This window comes from Chiloscyllium plagiosum, unplaced genomic scaffold (assembly GCF_037043375.1).
Source record: "Chiloscyllium plagiosum isolate Xiang-an unplaced genomic scaffold, Cpla_swu_hap1 HiC_scaffold_40, whole genome shotgun sequence".
NCBI classification, from domain to species: domain Eukaryota; kingdom Metazoa; phylum Chordata; class Chondrichthyes; order Orectolobiformes; family Hemiscylliidae; genus Chiloscyllium; species Chiloscyllium plagiosum.
In genome coordinates, this window is record NW_028270178.1 from 19,548,718 (window position 1) to 19,576,358 (window position 27,641).

Sequence of the window (27,641 nt, forward strand, 5' to 3'; positions counted from 1 at the left end):
CCCTCAATCCCATCACCACCTATAACCCTTACTCCTATCAACACCCATTACCCTCACTCCCATCACCACACGGAAACCACCCATAACTCTCATTCCGATCACTACCCTTAACCCTCACTCCCATCAGTGACCAGGAGGGAAGCTTCAGTTGTTTTTTTTTGAAACAATGAAGGTTTGAAACAGAGCCTAATGGAAGTGCATAAGAATGAGTGAACAGAGCCTAATGAGAAACCAGTTGGTCCCCTTCGTTGAAGGATCAATAACAAGGGGACATAGTTTCAAAGTGAAAGCCAGGAGGTTTGGAGGGGATTTGAGGTATAACCTTTTCATCCAGAGGGTTCAGGGGTACTGGAATGTGCTGCCTGGGAGGCCGGGAACCTCACAACCTTTAATAAGAACTTGGATGATATCATTAAATGTCACAATATTCAAGGCAATTGGTCTAAAGTGGGACTGTGGGCTGAGGAGAGGAAGTTGTATCATTTTGGCAGGGACAGGCTTGATGGGCTGAAGGTCCTCCTCTGTACTGAATGGTTCTTTGATTCAACCACATTTTCACGGAACACTCATTGATTAGAAATACCATGGTAACAGGATTAACAACGAACTATTTGTTCATCAAATAACGAAGACAAAGTCTTTCTTACGAACCCACCTTTATTATAAACTGATAATGTGAAATGTATAGCCTGTAGCAAAATAATCTCTGTTGTCTACGTGAGTTGTGGCTGACAAACACAATCACTGGAGGGCGACCATGGAATAGACTGTGGAGAGTCAGTGACATTTTAGACAATAAGTGTTCAAAAAGGACAGAAATATACCGTGTATCTGTAAAATTCCAAAGTTAAAACTAATAGAAAATAGAACATAGAAAAGAACACGATGTTGTGTCGAGGTTTAATCCTGATGTAAACAATAATAATGTAACCTAGGCACCCCCCCCCCCCCCCCCCAACTCACTGCTATCCATGTGCATGTTAATGTGAAAGACAGAGAGAGACCCAGCCTCAGTCAGAAACTAAACTGAAACTGCAGTCTAAACTTACAGAGGGAATCTTAGTTTGCATGTCTTCAGTTTAGAAAAAGTCTTGAATCTCAGTCTCCATAAATCTTTAAATACTTCCTTCAGTTCCTCTCTGAATTTCCTCTGGGTTGCTGCATAAATGCAAGTGTTAGGGCAGGAACTCAAAAACTTCAGCATATTTCCAGCCTCAGTGATGATGTATCTAGGATTGGAGCGATCACCTCGGTAAAAAGAGGTGTTAACTAATCCAGTTATTGCAAAACTAACAACTGCCATCAGCCACAGCAGGATGAAGCTGCCTGATACGGCAAAGAGTAAAAGGATGGAATGTTTTCGGTTCTCTATCTCGAGGTCTTGATGATTCTTCCCACGTGTCCCTCTCAGTCCACTGCGGGCTCTGCTGCCGACCAAGATCCGTCTGATTGTCAGAGAGTTAAACAGTATGATGAATGTAAAGGGAAGCCAGACAACCCAGGCAACATGAAACCAGGTGTAGGCTGCCCCTGGTGGTGAAGAGAAGAAGCTTTCCCTTGTCCTGCAACCCCACTGCATCTTATTGATGATTTGCTGAGGTTCAAATGCAAAGAGAAATGGAATGTTCTTTATCCCCATCATGACACAGAATGATACTGTAACGGTCACTGCAGTTTTCTGGGTGCAATGGCTTGTTCTAAGCTTTTGGCAGCAGATAATTACAAACCTGTCAAATGTGAAGCTGACGGTGAACCAAACGGACAAGTCGATGGTGACGGAGGTTAAATATAAAATTATCTTGCAAATGGGAGTTAAGGCCAATAATGAAAATGGAAAATGAAAGGTGAAAATGTGATATAGCATCACATTGATGAGCATCACCAATAGATCTGCTGTTGCCATGGCTACCATGTAGACAGAGATACACTTGGAAAGGCCACAGTTTCCTTTGAAAAGAATCACAATCGTCATCAGGTTTGCTGTAGAAATAAAGAAATAGAAGCACAATTACTCAAATATCTTGTTAAAAAATCTATTAATTCGCATTAGTCATGATACTGGCAACAGTGAATTCGAAATGCTCACCAGGAATACCAAAGGCAGCAAGAATCGGGTAGTAAGTTGTTTTTATCAACAGAATAACTGACTGTCCCATTTTATGAGGATGAAAAGATCTATGTTAGCTCTAAGCTTCTGGTTAATGGCGAAACCTGTGTTTATAGATGCTTCAATCCTCCTGAGAGTCAATCATTTATAATTATAGCTGGTAATAATTATGATTGAGCAACACATGGACTTAAGTAGGTTGTTATGCATGAAACATCAGAATGTTGAAGACAATATTACAACGGTGTTTACTGAGAAAATTAAATACCCCTGTGCACCTGCTAAATCTGTTCCTAAGGGATGAATGACAACAGCCAATTGGAGCCTGATCATTACAACCCAGAGACCCCATATTCTAAATGAGGAGACAGTTTCAGACCAGGCAGTGACATCAATCCGAACAAACCTGTGAATAACTCGATCCCACAATACAAGTAATGACTGAGGCCCTCTGCTTAATGATATGCTTCACTTCAACTTGAGCTGACCATGTCAGCCTCTCAGTCACTTACATTTGGAATAGGGGTCAGCACGTCCCTCCAGTACAAGTGACACTTGAAACAATGATGTATCTAACCCTCCTGCTTTTGCCCCACTAATGGTATAAATCACATCTGACACAACACAATTAATCGAATCAAACAAAACAAACAGGCAACACCATGGAGTCAGCAGCGGTGACTGCGATTGTGGGTGTGTTCCCCATGTGGACTGGAGTAAATGATAGGCATGTGTTGCAAATCCTCCAGGTGTGGACAAAAACTACCAGTGGAGGGATATGCAGTTTTGCTCTCCTTACACATTGGGATGAATTGGTGTTTGACTGGGGTTGGTGGACAAAGTTAAAACATGCAATGTCAGGTGATAGTCCAACAGGTTTATTTGGAAGTATTCATCATGACACTCATCTTTCTTGTTATAAATTTTCTTATAGTCCAGCTCCACAGCTACTGGATGAAGGAGCAGTGCTCTGAAAGCTAGTGCTTCCAAATAAATGCTTTCCTTTACAGGTAGTTCTATAATGCAGTTCTCATGCAACTTGGTGTATTAGAAAATTGTGCAATATAAGTAATTGGGCTTTTGGGAAAGAGGCACGGGTGAACCACAAAATATCAGTAAAATCAAAACAAAAATAGTTAGCCTTACAAATATAGCATAGCCTAAGTAAATTTTTAAACTATATATTTTTTAATGTGAACTTACCACATGAGTACTACGATTACTGACTATAGCACTGTACCTTTTATGAAACTCTTCACCCCAGAAAGCATGCAGGCTGGCCACATGATACTCATGTGCAAGTCAGGGTTCTAAATGTAGACTATAAACTCTTGTTTCAAGGCTTGCAGAGCTGATTGCATTCCTGTTTTAGCTGAACACACTGAATTTGCATTTTCCAAACAGATCCTGAAGCTGTTTTGCTGTTCAGCTGGTGTCAGGGTTTATAAAATTATTTGGTTATACAATCTTACTGTTGTCACTATCAGGTTCATAGCTCCTTGAAAGTGGAGTCGCAGCAAGATAGGATAGTGAAGAAGGCGTTTGGTATGCTTTCCTTTATTGGTCAGAGTATTCAGTATAGGGGTTAAGAGGTCATGTTGTGACTGTACAGAATGTACAGACCACTGTTGGAATATTGTGTGCAATTCTGGTCTCCTTCCTATCAGAAAGATGTTGTGAAACTTGAAAGAGTTCAGACAAGATTTGCAAGGATGTTGCCAGGGTTGGAACATTTGAGCTACAGGGAGAGGCTGAACAGGCTGGGGCTGTTTTCTCTGGACCATCGGAGGCTGAGGGGTGACCTTATAGAGGTCTATAAGGGGGCATGGATAGGAAAAGTAGTCTTTTCCCTGGTGTGAGAGTGTGGTTCAGAACTACAGGACATAGGTTTAAGGTGAGAGGGGAATGGTATAGAAGGGACCTAAGGGGCGTATGGAATGAGCTGCCAGAGGATGTGGTGGAGGCTGGTACAATTGCAACATTTGAAAGGCATCTGGAAGACTATATGAACAGGAAAGGTTTCGAGGGGTATGGGCCAAGTGCTGGCAAAGGGCACTTGATTAGCTTGGGATATTTGGTCGGCATGGACGAGTTGGGCGGAAGGGATTGTTTCCATGCTGTACATCTCTGTTACTCTATGATAATTGCTGGTCTTTGGAAATGCCACCCAGTAAGCCCCTCCCTCCTTGGGAATACATCCAGTTCATTTCTGGAGTTAGCACTTGTCTTAATATTCCTGTCCCTGAAACATAAATTGGAGAATAAGGTCTTTTGTCACAGACAGCTCACGTTTTAACTCCTCATAATATCATGCTGCTAACCAGTGGCTGTGCCTCTTGGTTCTTATATCCACAACTTTTCAGTCATGCTGATCAGAGATGTTATTACACCAGTTAGAGCAGATGGTTCGGGACCCCAGGTCTCCTGGCTCAAAGAAAGGATCACTGCCACTCCCACTAGAGCTCCCAGTGCCTCTGTCGTACCGTGGAAAATTTACCAGCACCAGTTGCCCCCAGTGGGAGGAGTTACCACATGATAAAATGCTGGCCCTCAATGTCACCCCAACACATTGCAAAGAGCTGAAAATAAAACGTCACATGTGTTTGAGCCTTCGAAGACTGAGAGCAGACAGATCAGAGTGAGGGTGAGATGGACAATGACAATGTGACTCAATTGGGCTGTTATTGTCATGTTTCCTGAATGAACACAAGTGCTTAGTCAAGTGTTCACCAAGTTGGAATTATGTTCTACAAAGACAGGAAGTGGAGTATTGAACAGTGAGGACAGTGTATCGACATTTTTAAAAGGAGCAACAGATTTGATGGATTTCTGTCGGGACTCTTCGGGATCCAGAGACTGAGAAAGGAGACAGTGAGACGGTTGATTTTGTATCTCTTCCCTTGACACACACAGGCTATTTCCAGTCTGTGGTACAAGTCCCGAAATGCACTTCCGTAACTGGACTGATTCTAATGAGCATCCCCCCACCATGCGGACCAAATCATGAGAAAATAATTTATTCACCCTCTTTCATTCTGTTATTACAGTTAAATCATTTGATGCATGAATCCACTTCAACCTTTTCAGTCCTTTCGCAGAGAATAGATTGTTCTTCAAGCTGAAAAATAAATTGCAATAATTATCAATAAGGAGTAGCTTCTCATAATGATGATGCTTAAGACGTTACAATTTTAATTTTTTTTACAGCCACTTTGAAAACTATTGTATTTATCAATGAGTGACACCCAACTGCTGAGGATAAAGCTATTGAGATTTCCTACTTGTGATTTAGAGTCATAGACTTAGACAACATGGGAACAGACCCTTCACTCCAACACATTAATGCTGCCCTAATATCCCAATCTGATTGAGACCAAATTTGGCAGGGGAACTATTTGTGAGACTGATTGTATGCTAGTGAAGCATCAAGAATTAAGTTTAAATCAGTATTGTATGTGTCCTTGTGAAAAACTGTTAAAGTTGACAGAGATGTCTGAGAATATTTTCTCGGCTTTTATGTTAGGCTTGCAAAACGCCTGTTACCCTTCAGTTACTGTTGTCTGAGGTGGTACACTTCTTAAATATCAAATCATCAGGGCAGCACAGTGGCTCAGTGGTTAGCACTGCTACCTCACAGGGCCAGTGACCTGGGCTCGATTCCAGCCATGGCAACGGTCCGTGTGGAGTTTCCACATTCTCCTTGTGTTTCTGTGGATTTGCTCGAGGTTTTAGGCTTCCTCCCACAATCCAAAAATGTACAGGTTCAGGTGAATTAGCCATGCTAAATCACCCATAGTGTTCAGGAATTTGGAGGTTAGGTTCAATAGTCGGTGTAAATACAGAGCAATAGGGTAGGGAAATAGGTCTCGATGGGATACTCTTCGGAGGGTTGGGCTGAACAGCTTGCTTCCTCACTGTTGGGGCTCTCTTCGACCTGTGTTTATTGTGCAAATTATGGAAAAACATTTAAATTACAAACTCACTTGATTTCAATCATTTGTGTGCAACTCTGAATGAACTGGCATAGTGCAGGAACAGATTGATCTGTCAGCCTGTTGGCATGGTCACCATTTAGATCATCATTGCTGATGTCCATTTTTAACAGCACAGTATTTTCACGAAGAATAGAGATTAAGATTTCCACGCAGCCATCTGTGAGATTATTCGATTTTAAACTGCGTTGATTGAAGGAAAAACACAAATTACATTCCCAGTAACACTCACAGAGGAAAATGTTAAAATAAAGGCCAACTTGCAAGCAATCACATTAAACTGCCAAGTTAATTGTAATTGTTCTTTTATCAGCTGTTCGTATGTCTAAATTAATACTAGAATAGTAGAAATGGAAGTGTAACATTTGCTGAGAATTACTAACACGTACATTAAAATTTGTGTTGATAAATAACTTGCATTGTTTGATTCAATTACTTACGACAATGTCTGTAATTTGCATAATAAGTTCTTCAGAATGGCAGAGAGATGTGTCACTCCCAAATCTCCCAGGTTATTCATGTTGAGACTGACAAAGAATAAAAAGGAAATAATTCATAGGGAAAAATTAGTAGGATTGGAAATGTTCACAGGTGTGTTTTGGTACTGGTGGTTTGGATATGTGGGATGGGAAGAAATGAGATAAAATTTAATTGAGTTTCAAGGCTTGTGTCTATTTGTTTTTGTGGGAATATTACTGAGCCTCAGACGGTACAGATTCTTCACTCAATTGTAATTGTAAAGGCTGGATTTAGAATGTGTGACACTCAAGAAAATCGTGTTGCATAATGCGCGACACAATGGATGGCTGAACAAAGTTAATCACACGAAAGGACAGAAGAATCTTCAAATCCAAGCTAGAGAGTAAAAGGGAACAGCAAACAATCCTGATGGGTTTTTAATGGTATGAAGGCAAGGTTTAGTTGGGCTTCACCAGGGCATTTTATTGGAAGTCTCGCTTCTTTTCAGATGTGTTAATGGCCTAGAGGTAGATGCTCAGGAAAAAAAAAATTCCAAGATACGATTTCCGCTGATAGAGTATTCTAGAGCAATATGTAATCTGAGAATTAGGACCAGACTGTTCAAGAAAGATGTGAGGAATCACTTCTACACACAAAGGTTGGGAGAGTTTTGTAACATTGTTCCACAGACGGCAGTGGAATAGTTGTTGATTTTAAATTGGAGTTACATATATTTTTGTTGAACAAAGATACTAATGAATATGGGCCAAAGGCAGCTTTGTGGAGTTAGGACACGGATCAGCCTTTGAATGGCAGAACAGGTCAAGGGGCTGAATGGCCGACTCCTGTTCTGGTGACTGTTCAAAAATGACCAACAAGGTAGTCAAAATCTTGTCATGTCTAACCAAATAATGCCACCGGGTGTTATTTTCTAATCACAAAGTTTGCGGATTAAACTATCCCATAAACACCCCCCTCATTATTCTCATCCCATTACCCAGCATCGCTGAGAACAGCGTTATACACTTTGGCATCACACATGCCCGTCTTCCAAATACAGTACTGTTTTATTGTCCGGGAGAAAGTGAGGACTGCAGATGCTGGAGATCAGAGCTGAAAATGTGTTGCTGGAAAAGCGCAGCAGATCAGGCAGCATCCAAGGAGCAGGAGAATCGATGTTTCGGGCATGAGCCCTTCTTCAGGAATGAGGAAAGTGTGCCAAGCGGGCTAAGATAAAAGGTAGGGAGGAGGGACTTGGGGAGGGGTGTTGAAGATGCGATAGGTGGAACAAGGTTAAGGTGAGGGTGATAAGGTGAGGCTGATACGCCGGAGTTGTGGTGGGGGCCGAGAGATCAGGAAGAAGTTTGCAGGTTAGGAAGGTTGTGCTGAGTTCGAGGGTTGGGACTGAGACAAGGTGGGGGGGGGAGGGAAAATTAGGAAACTGGAGAAATCTGAGTTTATCCCTTGTGGTTAGAGGGTTCCTCGGCGGAAGATGAGGCACTCTTCCTCCAGCTGTTGTGCTGCTACGGTCTGGCGATGGAGGAGTCCAAGGACCTGCATGTCCTTGATGAAGTAGGAGGAGGAGTTGAAATGTTGAACCACAGGGTGGTTGGATTGGTTGGTCCGGGTGTCCCAGAGGTGTTCTCTGAAGCGTTTCGCAAGTAGGCGGTCTGTCTCCCCCATATAGAGGAGGCCACATTGGGTGCAGCGGATGCAGTAAATGATGTGTGTGGAGGTGCAGGTGAATTTGTGGCGGATATGGAAGAATCCCTTGGGGCCTTGGAGGGAAGTGAGGGGGAGATGTCGGCACAAATTTTGCATTTCTTGCGGTTGCAGGGGAAGGTGCCATGAGTGGAGGTTGGGTTGGTGGGGGGTGTGGACCTGACGAGGGAGTCATGGAGGGAGAAGTCTTTTTGGAACACTGAACGGGGAGGGGAGGGAACTATATCCCTGGTGGTGGGGTCCGTTTGGAGGTGGCGGAAATGACAAAGGATGATACGATGTATCTGGAGGTTGGTGGGGTGGTAGGTGAGGACCAGTGGGGTTCTGTCCTGGTGGCGGTTGGAGAGGCGGGGCTCAAGGGTGGTGGAGCGGGAAGTGTAGGAGATGCAGTGGAGAGCATCGTCAATTACGTCTGGTGGGAAATTGCGGTGTTTGAAGGAGGCCATCTGGGTTGTTCAGTATTGGAACTGGTCCTCCTGGGAGCAGATGCAGCGGAGACGAAGGAATTGGGAATATGGGATGGCGTTTTTACAGGGGGCAGGGTGGGAGGAGGTGTAGTCCAGATAGGTGTGGTAGTTGGTCAGTTTATAGTAAATGCCCGTGTTGATTCGGTCGCCCGAGATAGAAATGGAGAGTTCTAGGAAGTGGAGTGAGAAGTCTGAGACGGACCAGATAAAATGTCCGCCTCAATAATTCTACAGATATGGGTAATGTGCAAAAGGGGAGACTGACTGATTAATTCAAAGAAGCAAAATGTCTTTTCAGTGTGTATTCAGATTTTATATTAAGATCTGTTTACTGACAGATCATTGCACAAGATGGTATTATACCGATGGTTTGATTATGTTTCGTGATTTTATGTCATCATGATTCCATGAATGGTGTGACGAGATCCTATCCTTGTTTAATGTAACATGAGTTATTTATAGATATTGCTCCAGATACTGCTCCATCACATTATGATGTTACAATGTTATTAAACAATGGTGTTACATTACCTGAGTACTTCACATTTATGTAACACTGACTCCAGCTGGTGGATGCCCTCATTTCCTATCCCACAACTATCCAGATCCAGCTCCTCAATCTCCTGAACCATCATTAAGGCTTTTGACAGAACCGTACAGTCAAAGGTTTTAAGAGGGCACTTTGTGAATCGTAATGTCTTCATTGGAGTTAAGACATCTTTTATGAGCGTGGCATCTCCAAATTCAAGGAGACAATACAATATTTCAAGGAGACCTTTTTGGTTTCTCTCACTTTCCAAGTTCTGCACATAACTGGTGATTTTTTTCTTTCGGCCAGTCTGATACATTTGAAGCTGTTTCAGAGTGGACTTCTTCCCAGTAAAACCCAATCTGTTTAACTGAATTTGGTGATGAGAGGCCAATGAAACAACGGGAAACAAATTTAAACCTGTCGTCCGTGCAGTTGTGCCATTCAGTAAATATTTTTTTCACTTGGTCAGCTGGTGTACTTTGACATTTAAACAGGGCAGCAACAAAATCCTTCAAAATGGGATGAGTGAACATGTAGCCAATACCATCATTGTCTTGAATTTCTATCATAAATCCCGAGACCCAATTGGAAATAGGGAGCTTGTGCTGATGGAATTGGCCACTTTTAAATACAAAGATTTTATTGCAAATTCCCCAGTAGGCTAAGCTACCCGATCTCAGAAGCATATTGTGAGCATTAACATCATCATATAAACATTTCTTCAAAAGACAAGTGACATAAGTGAGGAACACCCTTGTACAGGTTGTGAATGCTGGTATCTGGGCTCCTTCTTTCTGCTGGGCTTCCAGTATTGAACATAGAACCGAGCAGAAGCGAGGATGATGGCAAATGGTGTCTAATTTCTCATCCTGCTCAATAAAATCTGAAGCAAACCGTCCAGCTGCAGAGCAGCTATGAGAATGTTGTTTCATTGTGTCTGCACTGAAGCCCAGGATATCGACAACTCAATTTAATCTGACTTTCCCAAGAGTCTGCAGTTTCCATGGGGAACTTGTTCCCAACACTGAGCAGCCTTTCAGCAACTGCCCTTTTATAAGACTGCACACAATGTGGGATATTTCACACAAATCATATACCCATCCAAATGCCTTTTAAATATTGCAAATGTAACGGCCTCCACCACTTCCTCTGGCAGCTCATTCCATACACGTACTACCCTTTCCGTGAAAAAGTTGCCCCTTAGGTCCCTTTTATATGTTTCCCCTCTCACCCTAAACCTATGCCCTCTAGTTCTGGCCTCCCTCACCCCAGGGAAAAAACTTTGTCTATTTATCCTATCAATGTCTCTCATAATTTTGTAAAGTGGTGTTCTTCGTTATCTGTATGTAAGGATACTAGTGAGAAACGGTCATGTCGTTTTGTGGTTAATTGGTGTCCATGTATGCTGGTGGCTAGGTTTTTGCTTGTTTGTCCAACGTAGTAGTTGTTACAGTTCTTGCACTGTATTTTGTATATGACATTAATTTTGCTTTTTGTCTGTATAGGGTCTTTCAAGTTCATTAGCTGCTGTTTTAGTGTGTTGGTGGGTTTGTGGGCTACCATGATGCCAAGGGGTCTGAGCAGTCTGGCAGTAAGTTCTGAGATGTCTTTGATGTAGAGGAGTGAGGCTAGGGTTTCTGGACATGTTTTATCTGCTTGGTTGGGTTTGTTGCTGAGAAATTGGCGGACTGTGTTCATTGGGTACCATTCTTTTTGAATACACAGTATAGATGATTTTCCTCTGCTTTGCGTAGTTCCTCTGTGCTTCAGTGTATGTTGGCTCATTGAAATAAAGTCGCCTAGAGGGCCTACTGAAGATGTTACCTAGTAGGGTGACAAAACGTCTGGAAATGAACCTTGCAGCTCAGCGAGCAAACCTACATCCAGAATCTCAACCTGAGCTACAAATCTTCTCAAAAATTGTGCAGTTGTTCCCATTGTTTTATATCATCTCCCACTGCCCATTGAAACTATCCCATTGTCAACATCCCCGAATCTCTGTCTTGATGTGCCTTGCATTTTGTTTTGTTGAAGCTGTTATAAAATAACAGTTGAGGCTTCAGTTCATGTCTACAATTATTGTTACTTTCTCCTGTTTATGTCCGGGCACATTAAGTAAAACACACAGTGGATGGCCACTTACCTCACCATATCTGACCAGCTTCCTGAACTTTGAGACACAGCACCAAGATGCACTGTGAAAGAAATACTGAGGACTTACAGTAATTATGAAGAAAATTCTTGACCACTGAGACTCATTGTGCAGGAATCCTGACCCAGCCAGGATGTGCTGAAGGAAAAGTAAATGAAGTGCATGATCTCCTTTGCTGAGTGGATGAGCACACGTGAACCCAGCGACTCATTCCCCACTGTCTGTAAAATAACCTATTTGATAACTGGAATGAAACTGTGTGTCAAGTGGTTGCCTTCAGTCATTCCTCTCTAACAAGGGTTGTGTGACATTTGGTGGCTCAGTGGGCTATTGAGTAGACGGTCTATAAGACCAGGAGGAGGCCATTCGCGCTCTCAAGTCTTCTCCATTTTTCAAAAGGATCATGGTTAATATGGCATCCCTCACATCTACTTTCCTGCCTTTGACTTCCCCACTGTTCATGGGAGGCATGGTGGCTCAGTTGTTAGCACTGCTGCCTCATAGCACCAGGGTCCCAGGTTCACTTACAGCCTTGGTCGACTGCCTTGGTGTGGAGTTTGCACATTCTCCCGTTGTCTGCGTGAGTTTCCTCTGGGTGCTCCGGTTTCCTCCCACAGTCCAAAGATGCGCAGGTCAAGTGAATTGGCCACGCTAAATTACATAGTGTTGGATGTATTAGTCAGAGGGAAATGGGTCTGGGTGGGTTACTCTTCGGAGGGTCGGTGTGGACTGGTTGGGCCGAAAGGCCTGTTTCCACACTGTAGGGAATCTAATCTTTCTCTCTCCGCCAGAAACATACATAAGCAGTGTTCCCTCACAGCTCTTTAACACTAAGAGTTCAAAAGTCTCACAAGCCCCTGAGGAAGGAATTCCTCCTCATCTTAGTCTTATATTGACGCCCCTTAATCCACTTACCTGCATGGGTACAGCTCCAACAATACTCAAGAAGCTTGAAACCATCCAAGTTAGAGCAACCTGCTCGATCCTTACCACATCCACAAACATCCAACCCATCCACCCCTAACACTCAGCAGCAGCAGTGTTTAAAAGCTACAAGATACACTGCAGAAATTCACTGACTATCCTCACACAGCACCTTCCAAACCGATGATCACTTCCATACAGACAATGGCAGCAGATACGTGGGAACACTGCACCCTGCACGTTCCCCTCCAAGTCACTCACCATCTAAACTGGGAAATGTATTGCTGTTCCTTCACTGTCAATGTGACAATATCCTGGAACTCCTTCCCGAAGGGCATTGTGGGGGAGTCTAGCAGCAAGTGGACAAGAAGCAGCAGGACCTCACCTTCAAGGGGCAACTATGGACGGGCTATCAATGCTGGCCTAGCTCCAATGGCTGCATCTTCGCCCAAAGCAAATACACTGACCTGGTAATTTGTGCTCTTATAACTGACTAATAACAGTTGTGGATTTCGATTCCTTCTTTGTGGCACCCGGCAGACTCAATCTGCCAACACACAACTGACTGTTCTCTGTTACTCCAGTTCAGATTTCCAATCAATTCTCATTCATAACAATGGAATGCATTCATTTTACACACAAATAACTGTCCAGGGGCTGGTACCCTTTCAGCAAGTCACCCTTTATTTACAAGAACACAGTATAAGGGCTCCAACCAGCCAACTCAAAACCAGTGCCCAAAGTGAGGAGGCCCTTCTGTTTTGTTTTCTTTATTATCCTTTTCTATTTTGTTAATTCATCTCCTACATGAGCTCTGTACATAAGTAGTGCTGATACCTCCACCACAGCATTGGTGTACCTGTCGCTGTGTGTGTTTTTGTGTGTGTACAGATGCAGTTAAAAAAAAGTTACCATTGTGCAAGAACTTTATGTTATAATTCCACCACCAGGAAAAACACCCATGTGACCAGGAACCATTAACAAGCAAAGCCCATCAAGGGCGGGGCCTACGTGAGAAAAGAATGTGAAAGTGGAGGGTAAAGATGAAACAAAAAGCATTCTACCCCTGTAGTGACAACCCCTCCCTAAAGGCATCGAGAGCATTGGTGGACACCATATTCTCCCTCTCCAAGGACACCCAGCCTTGAATATCACTGCAGAAGAGGGACAGGCACTCGGCAGAGACAATCTCTGGTTTAGCTCAGCCGGCCATGGCTCCTTGATTAGCCCAGGTTAATAGTCTCAGTCAAGGATCTCATAGTCAATGTGATCCACCTGGCCCTTGTTCCAATGATGACATTAATCTCCCACCAATCTGCGAATGTACAGCTGCTCGTTCTCTGTGGCTTCTGCTTGGACGTTTTCACCCCAGCCCTGCTTCCTCTGACACTGACTAGGACCCGAGTGATGTGTCTTGGAACGTAACTAGTCTCTTGCTCCCGGAGCATCTCAGGAGAGTTTCCTCCTCTTCTTGGGGTGGTAATGGTATCGAAGCTGCATCCATCTCAGACTCATGAGTTTCCTTCAATGCTAGACAGAGGGGGACAACCCATGGTTTCTGACAGCCTTTCTGGCTGTTCTGAGGGGACAGACATGTTTTACTCCTGCCCCTGTGGCTGGTATTGGTGTTCCTGATGCTGTTTCATCCTACACACACACACACATCTGGGAATATCAGGTTTAAGCCTGGTGTGGAATATTCTCCCCATCAGCAACTCTGCTGGAGCTATCCCTGTTGTTGTGTGAGGGGTGGTCCATTAATTAAACAAGACCTGGGACAGTTTAGTTTCAAATGAAGCTGTTGGCTGTTCCTTTAAACCTGCCTTCAATGTTTGGACTGCTCTTCCTGCCAGACCATTGGACGGTGGATGTTAAGGAGATGTCTGAACATGCTGAATTCCATTCGACTTGAGTAAATACTGGAAATTCCAGCTGGAAAATGACATCCTATTGTCCGTGACCAATACATCCGGGTGTCTGTGAATTGCAAACGATGCTCGCACCTTCCAATCACCATCACAGAGTTTGACAAATTATACATCTAAGCACTTTGGATAGCCATCCACAATAAACAAAAATATTGAGACTATGAAAATACCATTAAAATCCTCGTTTAACTGAGTCTCAACCTTTGCTTGAGACAATTATTCTTGTGACTCATAATAAAATGCTGCCTTTTACAGTGAGAGATTAGGTATTTATCCAGCTATGAGAATCTATGCATGGCTTGTTTAAAATCCTACACCAGCAAATCGACCCATTGGGGCCTCATAACCAGTACAGCCAATGCAGTCCATTCTGCAAACTGTACTGAGTTGACAACTCCTTCCCTTTCCAGCCTCCTGATCTTGCCCTCAGTTTTTCCCAGTAAGGCAAATGACACTGTGCACTGCTTGCAGAATCACTGAATTGCTTCCCGGTTAACATGCAAGGTGGACTTGCCTCCTTTGGTAATCCCTAGACCTTCCTGAAAAACCTCTGGGTATTTCATTCGGACTTCAATCAAGAAGCCATTTTCTAATCGAGAAATGCTGAGCCAATCAAAGTGAATCTTTCTCAGCCAATTTTCCCCCATCAGCCTTGGGAATGAGTCTTCTACTACAATCAGTGGAAACTGAACCAGTTGCATCTCATATGAGATCAGAACAGAAGTTGTCCCCGTAATCTCTAAATACTCCCCCGTATAGATTCTCAGTCTAGCCGAGGTCTTACAAGAACTTCAACATTGAAGTTGTAAGACTTCAGCTAAACTGAGAATCTATCCGGGGGAGTATTTAGAGATTAAGGGGACAACTTCAAAACTTATCAAAGTTCACTCAGAAGTTCAACATTGAAGTTCTGAGTGAACTTGGATAAGGATTGTTTCGACAATCACTGATACAGCTGTGCTGGTATCCACCTCCATGAGAACCAGGTGACCATTTTACCAGATGTTTAATTTGATTGGTTCAGATTTGGATGTTGCTAAGCGGTTTCTCTGTTCCAAGCCGACTGTTGGTGGGCTTTCCAGGGTGTGCACTCTCCTGGATTCCAGCTTACCGGTTCTCTTACTCACTTCAGGTCGAGTGGGACTCTGCCACTGTCATAAGTCTGCAACCCGGCAGCAGTTACAATGGCTTGCTGGCTCCAATCCTGAAGAAAATCTTAACAGCTTGGACGAGGTTTGGCTTTGTTTTGGGGTTTTGGTATGAGCTGACCTGGAGTCCCTCTGCTCAGTATAAGGGATTAATGAGAGGACAGCATTGGATGTTGTCTACATGGAATATTGCAAGGCTTTTGGCAAGGTCCCTCAAGGTACGCTCATCCAGAGGATTAAGATGCATCGCAGCCACAGTGATATGGCCGTGTGGATTCAGAATAGGCTTTCCCTTAGAAGTGGAGGTATTGATGTTGGACCGGGCTTATTTTTAACACTTTCCCATAGAAGGCAGAGTGTAGTGTTGGAAGGGTGTTTTTCAAGTTGGAAGTCTGTGACTAGCTGTGTTTCGCAGGGATCCATGTTGGGACCTCTGCTATTTGTAATAGATATTAATGACGAGAATGAAAATGAAGATGGGTGGGTTAGTAAGTTTGCAGATAATACAAAGATCAGTGGAGTTGTAGATAGTGTAGAAGGATACAGCAGGCTATTGATCAGTTGCAAATATGGGCAGAGAAATTGCAGGTGGAGTTTAATCTAGGTAAGTGTGAGATTCTGCACTTTGGAAGATGACATGATAAGGAAAAGTACAAAGTTAATGGCACGTACCTGAACAGCATTGATATACAGAGGGATTTTGGGGTTCACATCCATATCTCCTGGAAAGTGGCCATGCAAGTACATAGAACATTACAGCGCAGTACAGGCCCTTTTGCCCTCAATGTTACGCCGACCTGTCATACCAATCTGAAGCCCATCTAACCCACACTATTCCATGTACGTCCATATGCTTGTCCAATGATGACTTAAATGTACTTAAAGTTGGCGAATCTACGACCATTGCAGGCAAAGCATTCCATACCCTTACTACTCTCTGAGTAAAGAAACTACCTCTGACATCTGTCCTATATCTAACACCCCTCAATTTAAAGCTATGCCCCCCTTGCTCGCCGTCACCATACTTGGAAAAAGGCTCTCTCTGTCCACCCTATCTAACCCTCTGATTATGTTATATGTCTCTATTAAGTCACCTCTCAACCTTCTTCTCTCGAACAAAAACAGCCTCAAGTCCCTTAGCCTTTCCTCGTAAGACCTTCCCTCCACACCAGGCAACATCCTAGTAAATCTCCTCTGCACCCTTTCCAAAGCTTCCACATCCTTCTTATAATGCGGTGACCAGAACTGTACACAATACTCCAAGTGAGGCCGCACCAGAGTTTTATACAGCTGTAGCATTATCTCATGGTTCCAGAAACTCGATCCCCCTATTAATAAAAGCTAAAACACTGTATGCCTTCTTAACAACCCTGTCAACCTGGGTGGCAACTTTCAAGGATCTGTGTACCTGGACAGAGAGATCTCTCTGCTCATCTACACTACCAAGAATCTTACCATTAGCCCAGTACTTTGCATTCCGGTTACTCCAACCAAAGTGAATCACCTCATACTTGTCCGCATTAAACTCCATTTGCCACCTCTCAGCCCAGCTCTGCAGCTTATCTATATCTCTCTGTAACCTACAACATCCTTCATCACTATCCACAACTCCACCGACCTTAGTGTCATCTGCAAATTTATAACCCACCCTTCTATGCCCTCATCCAGGTCATTTATAAAAATGACGAACAGCAGTGGACAACATCAACCCTTGCGGTACACCACTAGTAACTGGACTCCAGGATGAACATTTCTCATCAACCACCACCCTCTGCTTTTTTCAGCAAGCCAATTACTGATCCAAACTGCTATATCAACCACAATCCCATTCTTCCGCATTTTGTGCAATGGCCTACTGTGGGAAACCTTATCGAATGCCTTCTTGAAATCCATATACACCACATCAATTGGTTTACTCTCATCTACCTGTTTGGTCACCTTCTCAAAGAACTCAATAAGGTTTGTGAGGCATGACCTACCCTTCACAAAACCGTGCTGACTATCCCTAATCAAATTATTCTTTTCTGGATGATTATAAATCTTATCTCTTATAACCTTTCCCAACACTTTCCCAACAACTGAAGTAAGGCTCACTGATCTATAATTACCATGGTTGTCTCTACTCCCCTTCTTGAACAGGGGAACCACATTTGCTATCCTCCAGTCTTCTGGCACGATTCCTGTAGACAATGGTGATTTAATGATCAATGTCAAAGGCTCAGCAATCTCCTCCCTGGCTTCCCAGAGGATCCTAGGATAAATTCGTTCTGACCCAGGGAACATATCTATTTTCAGTACCTCTTCCTTGTGAACCTCAATCCCACCTAGTCTAGTAGCCTGTATCTCAGTATTCTCCTCGACAACATTGTCATTTTCTAGAGTGAATACTGTCGAAAAATATTCATTAAGTGCTTCCTCTATCTCCTCTGACTCCACACACAACTTCCTACTACTATCCTTGATTGGCCCTAATCTTACTCTCATCATTTTTTTATTCCTTAAATACCTATAGAAAGCCTTAGGGTTTACCCTGATCCTATCCGCCAACAACTTCTCATGTCTCCTCCTGTCTCTTCTGAGCTCTCTCTTTCGGTCTTTCCTGGCTACCTTGTAACCCTCAAGCTCCCTAACTGAGCCTTCACATCTCATCCTAACATAAGTCTTATTCTTCCTCTTGAACAGAGATTCCACTTCCTTTGTAAACCACGGCTCCCGCGCTGTACAGCTTCCTCCCTGCCTGACAGATACATACTTATCTAGGATACACAGTAGCTTTTCCTTGAATAAGCTCCACATTTCTAATGTGCCCATCCCCTGCAGTTTCCTTCCCCATCCTATGCTTCCTAAATCTTGCCTAATTGCATCATAATTGTCTTTCCCCCAGCTGTAAATCTTGCCCAGTGGTACACACCTATCCCTTTCTATCACTAAAGTAAACATAACAGAATTGTGATCGCTATCACCAAAGTGCTCACCTATTTCCAAGTCTAACACCTGGCTGGGCTCATTACTCAGTACCAAATCTAATGTGGCTTCGCCCCTTGTTGGCCTGTCTACATACTGTGTCAGGAAGTCCTCCTGCACACACTGGACAAAAACTGACCCATCTATAGTACTCCTACTATAGTGTTCCCAGTCAATATTTGGAAAGTTGAAGTCCCCCATGACAACTACCCTGTCTCTCTCAATCCTATCAAGAATCATCTTTGCTATTCGGAGGCCTATAGAAAACTCCAAACAGGGTGACCTCTCCTTTCCTGTTTCTAACCTCAGCCCATACTACCTCAATTGATGAGTCCCCAAACATCCTTTCTGCAACTGTAATACTGTCCTTGACCAACAATGCCACACACACACACCAACCGCACCTCTCCCCCCCCCCCCCCCCCCCCCCAACCCCTTTACCATCTTCTCTGTTCTTACTGAAACATCTAAATCCTGGAACCTGCAACAACCATTCCTCTCCCTGCTGCATCCATGTCTCTGAAATGGCCACAACATCGAAGTCCCAGGTACCAACCCATGCTGCAAGTTCACCCACCTTATTCTGGATGCTCCTGGCGTTGAAGTCGACACACTTCAAACCAACTTCTTGCTTGCCGGTGCCACCTTGCGTCCCTGAAACTTGATTTTGGAACATCCCTACTCTCAACCTTTTCTATACTCGAACTACAATTTTGGTTCCCATCCCCCTGCTGGATTCATTTAAACCCACCCCAATACCTTTAGCAAATTCCCCCCGCAGGATATTGGTACCCTCTGGTTCAGATGAAGACCATCCTGCTTGTAGAGGTCCCACCTACCCCAGAAAGAGCCCCAATTATCCAAGAATCCAAAACCCTCCCTCCTGCACCATCCCTGTAACCACGTGTTCAACTCCTCCCTCTCCATATTCCTGCCCTCACTAGCACGTGGCACGGGCAACAAACCAGAGACAACTCTGTTCATCCTCGCTCTAAGCTTCCATCCTAGCTCCCTGAATTTCTGCGTTAAATCCCCATCTCTCTTCCTACCTATGTCGTTGGTGCCAATATGGACCATGACTTGGGGCTGCTCCCCCTCCCCCTTAAGGATCCCAAAAACACGATCAGAGACATCACGATCCCTGGCACCTGGGAGGCAAGGCACCGACCGTGAGTCTCTCTCGTCCCCACAGAACCTCCTATCTGTCCCCCTAACTATGGAGTCCCCAATGACTACTGCTCTGCTCCTCTTCCCCCTTCCCTTCTGAGCAGCAGGGACAGACTCTGTGCCAAAGCCCTGTGCCCCACTGCTTTACCCTGGTAAGTCCCCCGCCCCCCCCCCCCCCCAACAGTATCCAAAATGGTATACTTATTGTTGAAGGGGCCACAGGGGATCCCTGCACAGCCTGCCGGTTCCCTTTCCGTCCCCTGACTGTAACCTATTTGCCTTTTGTCTTGTACCTGAGGAGTAACTACCTCCCTGTAACTCCTCTCAATAACTCCCGCTGCCTCCCGAATGATCCGAAGTTCATCCAGCTCCAGCTCCAGTTCCCTAACGCAGTTTTCGAAGAGTTGGAGTTGGGTGCACTTCCTGCAGATGTAGTCAGCAGGGACACTAGTGGTGACCCTTACCTCCCACATTCTGCAGGAGGAACACTCAACTGCCCTAACCTCCATTCCCACTATTCCAAATTCCCAAAGAGACTGTTGCAAAAATAAGGAATAAAAAATAAACTCGTTACCTTACCAATCTGTTTGTAGTAGATATGTTTGTAATGAAGGCAGATGGCGTGCTTGCTTTTATTGGTCAGAGAATTGAGTACAAGAGTCAGAATATTATGATATAGGGTTCTCGGGTCATTGAGTCATACAACACCGAGGCAGGCCCTTCAGCACAAACTGTTCCATGCCAATCAAAATGTCCATTCACTTTAATCTCATTTCCCTGAACTTGGCCCGCATCCTTCTAAGATTTTCAGATCCATATGTTTGACCAAATGCCTTTTAAATGCTGTTAGTGTACCCGCCTCACCCCTTCCACTGGCAGCTCATTTCATATACATACTAACCACTGTGTAACCGAAGTTTCTCCTCAAGATCTCTTATTATTTCCCCTCTAAACTTAAACTGGTGCCTTCTAGTCCTCGATTCCCCAACCCTGGGAAAAATACTGAGTGCATTCACCCTGTCATGCCTCTCATGATCTTGTTCACTTTGATAAAATTTTATATGTTACAACTTTACAAACCTTTCATTAGGTCACGCTTAAGAGTATTGTGTTCAATTCTGGCCGCCACTTTTAATGAAACATGTGGAGGCTTTGGAAGGATGCAGAAGAGGTTTACCAGGATGCTGCCTGGATTAAAGGATATGAGCTATAAGGAGAGTTTAGAAAAACTCAGGGTTTTTTTTGGATATGTGAGGAAGAGAGGAATATCGACCAAGGGCAGGTGGAAGGAATTAATTAGGTCTGTCGTCATGTTTGGTGTCACATTGTGGGCTGAAGGGCCCATGGGCGGTATTGTGGCTCAGTGGTTAGCACTGCTGCCTCACCGCGCCAGGGACCCAGGTTCAATTCCCACCTCAGTCAACTGTCTGTGTGGAGTTTGCACATTTCTCCCCGTGTCTGCATGGTTTTCCTTCGGGTGCTCCAGTTTCCTCCCACGGTCCAAAAATGTGCAGGTTAGGTGAATGCTAAATTACCCGTAATGTTAGGTGAAGGGGTAAATGTAGAGGAATGGTCTGGGTGGATTGCTCTTCGGAGGGTTGGTGTGGACTTGTTGGGCCGAAGGGCCTGTTTCCACACTGTAAGTAATCTAATTATCTAATTTTTCCTGTACTGTACAGTTCTATGTTCAGTGTCCAGAATGAGGCTGTGCATTTGTCTTCACTGAAGTGGTATCCTCCAAGCTCGGCAGCCTGCTGAGTGTCTTCACTTCCATCGTCCTACCCTTAACTGAAACTCCACTTGCTGCATTTCCTGGTAACAAAGCCTGATTGACATCTAGTTTGCGCTTCAGTTCGCATGTGCTTTTGCCTGCTTACATCATTAATCTCATTCTTGCCACCTATGGGATAACTCCTCGAAGGCTGGTACCCTGTCACCAACTACCCCTTTATTTACAAGGATATAGTACGTGACATTGACCCAGTTAGATCAGAGCCAATACCTGGAGTGAGCAGAACCCCCAACACTCTTGTTTATATCTGTCAGCCAGGTCTCCCTGATCGGAACAGGTTAACAGTCCCAATCAGGGAACTCAATCACGACACTACTCACATCCCCGTTGGTATTCTAATCCCTCACCAGTTGGCACCCTACATATCTGGCACTTTGGCACCTAACCACCTGGTACCTGATTAACCTGGTGCCCTATATCATGACCCACATGGCACCTTGATGTTATAGCACTGTCGAATCACACTTGTTTTATGCCAGGAAAGGTCTGTCAGGATGGAAGTACGGCTCCACACTCCTGAGGGTAACATGGAACGGAGCCTCCTCTAAAAAATGCAGAGCTCTCTTCTCTCATGAGAAGGAAATGGGCTCGAGAGCAATCCTACACACTGGAAAACCCGTCTCAGTGTTTTGTTGGTAAAAGGCGGTAATGAAGGAAAAACTACATCTCACAGAATAACTTTATTAAAAAGTGTAGCGCATTGTTCTGTCTTTTGAAAATACTTCAAAATTATTCTTTTAACTTTATTTCCTTATATTTTTTAACGCTAAGACAGACGGTAATATTTAACTTTTAAATTTGTTGCTTAATTTTTCCACTTTGTACCTATGATTTTATACCAAGGTACCTTTGTAGATAGGATGGTGCCATTGTACAGTTTTCACTGTACTCATGCAATACTGTACTTGAGTACACATGACAATAAAATTTAATTCCAATTAGCAAGAAATTAGCTACATTTTATTCTTAAAAATAGATTCCACTGTGTAATAACCCTCAGAGGAAAGTGGTTATTTTGCTGCTTGTTCAGATTACTGCAACTAATGTAATTAGTGATTCAACCAGATTTATTGTCTCACTGGACATTTAGCTTCCAAATAAAATGAGACTGTGTTGACAATGTTAATGTATTTTGGTGGTCATTGACTCCATAGGAACAGACAGCCCTGACTGGGACAGAATGAAATACTCAGCAATCTTACAGCTAGCACGTATTTACTACCCAATACTTGCAGCTGTTGGCATTATTGATAAGTTGTCAAATCCAGTTATGTTTAAGTAAATGCCATTTAACTCAACTCCCTCATTCTTTATTGAAATCTGACATACTTTCCCTGGCTTTGGTTATGTCCAATCTATGTGTTCGTGTTGGTTTCACAAGTAGTTCAGTTTTATTGTTACCTCCTTCCATCTGCTGAAGCAGGTTGATTTATCAATGTTTTACAGATAATTTAGTTCCAATACAGAGCAGGCTGAGTCAGCAGTTATTCCCCATCGAGAGTTACACTACAGAAGGTGGTGGTGAGCTGCCTTCTCAAACCACTGCAGACCATTTGGTGTAAGAGCACCCGCATAGTCATAGAGCCCAGAAACAGACCCTTTGGCCCACTCATCCATGCTGACCAGGTTTCCTAAACTGAACTAGTCCCATTTCCCTCTATTTGACCCATATCCCCCTGAACCTTTCCTCTCCTTGGAGCTGTCCAAATGTCTTTAACTGATCCAGCAACACTGAAGGAACGGTGAAGTGTTTCCAAGCCAGGAAGGTGAGTGTCTTGACGGGAACTCGCAAGTGGTGTCATTCCTATCCATCTGCTGCTCCTAGTCAGTAGTGGCTGCGAGGGTGAGAGGGAACTGTCTGAGAAACCTTGGTGAGCTGCTGAAATATGTCTTGTATATGGTACACCCTGCTGTTACTGAGTGACAGTGGGGGAGCGGAACAGACTGAAGGGTTGTGGATGTGGTGACAATCAAGTGGGCTGATAAATCTCAGAATGAAGGTAAACCACTGCGCATGCTGGATATCTGCAATAAACAACGAAAATGTTGTATGAACTCAGCAAATCTGGCAGTTTCTGTGGAGAAAGAAAATAAATTTAAAGGTTTTGAGTCTGATGTGACTTTTCTTCAAAACTTGCCATGATCCTGGATTATATTGAGCTTCTTGAATGTCGTTGGAGGTGCACCCATCCAGGCAAGTTGGGAGTATTCCCGCACACTTCTGACTTGGGCCTTGGGGATGATGGGACAGGCTTCATAGGGCCTGGAGGTGAGTTTTTCGCAACAGGATTCCTAGCCTCTGACCTGTTATTGCAGCAACAATACTTTTACGGCTGAGCCAGGGCTGGTTTGGGTCAATGATAACCCCCAGCATGTGGATAGTGGTGGATTCAGTGATGACATTGTCATTGGATATCAAAGGGTGTTGTTCAGAATCTCTTTTGCTGATGATGGTAATTGCCTGATAAGTGTGGATCAAGTGTTATTTACTCCTTGTCAAAAAGATCATAAGAACGTAAGAGATAGCAGCAGAATTAAGCCATTCACGGCAATGATTCAGTTCCGAAATTTGATCATTACTGATCAGTGTCCAAATATTATGAAGATGTAGGTGTGCACTGTACCATTAAGAGATACTGGAAGCTAGTACAGACTTAGAGAGGCACATAGTGTGCTGAAATATTCAAAAATGTAACATTTGGTTGAAACAAATATCTGCAGCTGTGTTACTATGGTACAAAACAAATTCAAATTCGGCCAATCAGTTTAAATTATGCCCCAGATACCAAACTCCAATCGAATTTGAATTTTACTGTGTGAGATGACATCAAAGCGATGAAATGATCCAATATTTTGGGTACAAAACTGGACATTTTGAACAGTTCAGGGGAGAACAGCAAAGAGCTGCCAAGCACCAACATAACCAGCAGAATAGCTCTCTGAAAGGAACCTGACCATAAGAAATTTGTACAGCAGAAGACCAAAGCCGACCTAGAGAAATCTGCAGAAAAAAAGTTCGACATCTGAAGACAACAACTGGCTTTGAAATTGATTTGCCATAAATTTACGAGGGAATTTATTGCATTGTAGAGTGTAAGGTAGAAATAAGTTTCAGAGAAAACCGCTATAAATATTTATTATTTAAAGTTCTGTTTTGTACCTAAAGAATAAAATTGTTAATTTGTAAAAATAGTGATATTTGTGACAGTTCTTTGCCCTTCGAAATTTAGCAGATTACGGTATGAGGTGGGCTTTTCTGTGTGTCGGTTTAAATTAGCAGAGAGTTTTACCCCATGTCGTAACATTTTGGGGACTCCTCACTGGATATTTAACAGTTTGAGTCTCACATTTGTGATTTGGACAGGGTAAGGCAGATCCAGACTGAGGTTTGGACAAATTTGAGTAGATTTGTTTCCATGAAAAGCCCAGCAGATTGAAACACTTGCAGGTTACTGTCCTAGATCTTTAAACAAAACGTAGGTGAGACAATTTGTTTAATATCAGTGACTTGTGGTTGGGAAAATTAAAAGTAAGAGAATTGGCTCCTTAAATTGTGAAAGAGGTTCTGGGGTTTGAAGAGGATTCCAAAATTTGCCAAGCAAGTATAGAAACAAAAGAAAAGACTAAACTCTGGAATTTGGTTTAACCAACGAGGAAAGTAAAGTGGGAATTTTCAGGTAAGCACTCAAACACTTAGGTGTGTCAGATAAACAGACAAGTGCAGTAAAGTTAGAAAAACTTAAATTACAATTAAGGAAAATTGAGTGAGAAGATAAACAGAGAGAGAGAGAGAGGAGAGAAGAGAGAGACAACACAAAAAAAAGGTTCTTAGTTGAGCAAAGACAGAGAGAAGAAAGGCAGAGTGAAAGAGAGAAGAGAGAAATAGAAAACAAAAAGAAAGAATGTTCTTAACTGAGCAAAAAGAGACATAATTTGAACTTGAGAAGTTGTGACTTTGTCATCAAAGTTAAGTTAACAGGATAGAGATTAAAAGAGAAGGTAGTGATAGATACAAATATGGCAAATCTCTGTCATACAGTCTGAGAGTCATAGAGATGTACAGAACGGAAACAGACCGTTCAGTACAACTTCGCCATGCCGACCAGTTATCCCAACCCAATCCAGTCCCACCTGCCAGCACCCGGCCCATATCCCTCCAAACCCTTCCTAATCATGGACCCATTCAGATGCCTTTTAAATGTTGCAATTGTACCAGCCTCCATCACATCCTCTGGCAGCTCATTCCATACATGTACCACCCTCTGCGTGAAAAGATTGCCCCTTAGGTCTCTTTTATATCTTTCCCCTCTCACCCTAAACCTATGCCCTCTAGTTCTGGACACCCCGACCCCAGGGAAAAGACTTTGTCTATTTATCCTATCCATGTCCCTCATATTTTTGTAAATTTCTATAAGGTCACCCCTCAGCCTCCGACGCTCCAGGGAAAACAGCCCCAGCCTGTTCAGTTTCTCCCTGTAGCTCAGATCCTCCAACCCTGGCAACATCCTTGTAAATCTTTTCTGAACCCTTTCAAGTTTCACAACATCTTTCCAATAGGAAGGATACCAGAACTGCACGCAATATTTCAACAGTGGCCTAACCAATATCCTATACAGACGCAACATGACCTCCCAACTGCTGTACTCAATACTCTGACCAATAAAGGAAAGCATTCCAAACACCTTCTTCACTATCCTATCTACCTGCGACTCTACTTTCAAGGAGCTATGAACCTGCACTCCAAGGTCTCTGTTCAGCAACAATCCCTAGGACCTTACCATTAAGTGTATACGTCCTGCTAAGATTTGGGGGTCTATAATACAATCCCAATCATGTGATCATCCGTTTCTTATTTCTTAGTTCCACCCAAATAACTTCCCTGGATGTATTTCCGGGAATATCCTCCCTCAGTACAGCTGTAATGCCACCCCTAATCAAAAACGCCATACCTTCTCCTCTCTTGCCTCGCTTTCTATCCTTCCTACAGCATTAGTATCCTTGAACAGTAAGCCACCAGTCCTGCCCTCCCTGAGCCACGTTTCTGTAATTGCTATGATATCCCAGTCCCATGTTCCTAACCATGCCCTGAGTTCATCTGCCTTCCCTGTTAGGCCTCATGCATTGAAATAAATGCAGTTTAATTTATCAGTCCTACCTTGCTCTCTGCTTTGTCCCTGCCTGCTCTGACTGTTTGACTTGCGTCTGTTCTCAATTATACCAGTCTCAAACTGATCTCTTCCCTCACTATCTCTGAATGCCCCCCCCCCCCCACTTACTAGTTTAAATCCTCCCTAGTAGCTCTCACATAACTCCCTGCCAATATATTAGTCCCCTTCCAATTTAGGTGCAATCCGTCCTTCTTGTACATGTCACTTCTACCACAAGACAGATTCCAATGGTCCAAAAATGTGAATCCTCCTCCCTTACACCAGCTCCTCAACCATGCATTCATCTGCTCTATCCCCCTATTCCTGCCCTCACTAGCTCATAGCACTAGGAGTAATCCAGATATTGCTACTCTTGAGGACCTCCTTTTTTAAAAATTCCTGCCTATCTCTCTGTAATCTCCCTTCAGAATCTCAACTTTTTCCCTTACTATGTCATTGGTTCCAATGTGTACAATAATCTCTTGCTGGCACCTCTCCTCCTTGAGGCCATTCTGCACCCTCTCTGAGACATCCTTGATCCTGGCACCAGGGAAGCAACACACCATTATGATTTTCCGCTGCTGGCCACAGAAACGTCTGTCTGTACCTCGGACTAGAGAGTTCCCTAACACAATTGATCTCTTGGACTCCGACATACCCCTCCTCGCATTAGAGCCAGTCTCAATACCAGAAAATTGGCTGTTCGTGCTACGTTCCCCTGAGAATCCATCATCCCCTACATTTTCCAAAACAGCATACTTGTTTGAAATGGAGATAGCCACAGAAGACTGTTGCACTAATTGCCTACCTCTCTTACCTTTCCTGAAGTTAACCCATCTGTGGGACTGTATCTGCGACTTTCCCCCCTTCTTATAACTGCTATCCATCACATCCCCTTGCTCGGATAGTGTCTGGTCCTGGAAGGCTAATGGACCTGCAACAGAAAGACGAGACAATAAAAGATATACATGTTGTTCTGTACCCCAAAAAGGAGGCAGATGTTATTCCTGAGGGTTATTATCATGGAGAGAAAGCACTGAAGAAACAGATGTTAGTTACTGCCCCACAGAATGAGGAATCAAATCCAGATTTTGTGGATTTTGAAGTGCCTCAAAAAATGCTAAACAATGATTTTGTTAT

General features: G+C 43.5%; 1 protein-coding gene and 1 pseudogene across 1 annotated transcript; both read right to left on the reverse strand.

Annotated features, from left to right (window-relative positions):
• Positions 1-895: 895 nt before the first annotated feature.
• On the reverse strand, positions 896-27,435 carry LOC122544092 (putative G protein-coupled receptor 139). Its single transcript, XM_087981695.1, has 4 exons — positions 27,310-27,435; positions 6,091-6,282; positions 5,132-5,225; positions 896-1,980 (listed from the first exon to the last, which is right to left on the reverse strand). Exons 3-4 carry the CDS (start codon positions 5,139-5,141, stop codon positions 1,046-1,048), a joined length of 945 nt encoding a protein of 314 aa, XP_087837821.1. The 5' UTR covers positions 5,142-5,225; positions 6,091-6,282; positions 27,310-27,435; the 3' UTR covers positions 896-1,045.
• LOC148138379 (NACHT, LRR and PYD domains-containing protein 12-like) lies at positions 9,029-12,352 on the reverse strand (annotated as a pseudogene).
• Positions 27,436-27,641: the final 206 nt, after the last annotated feature.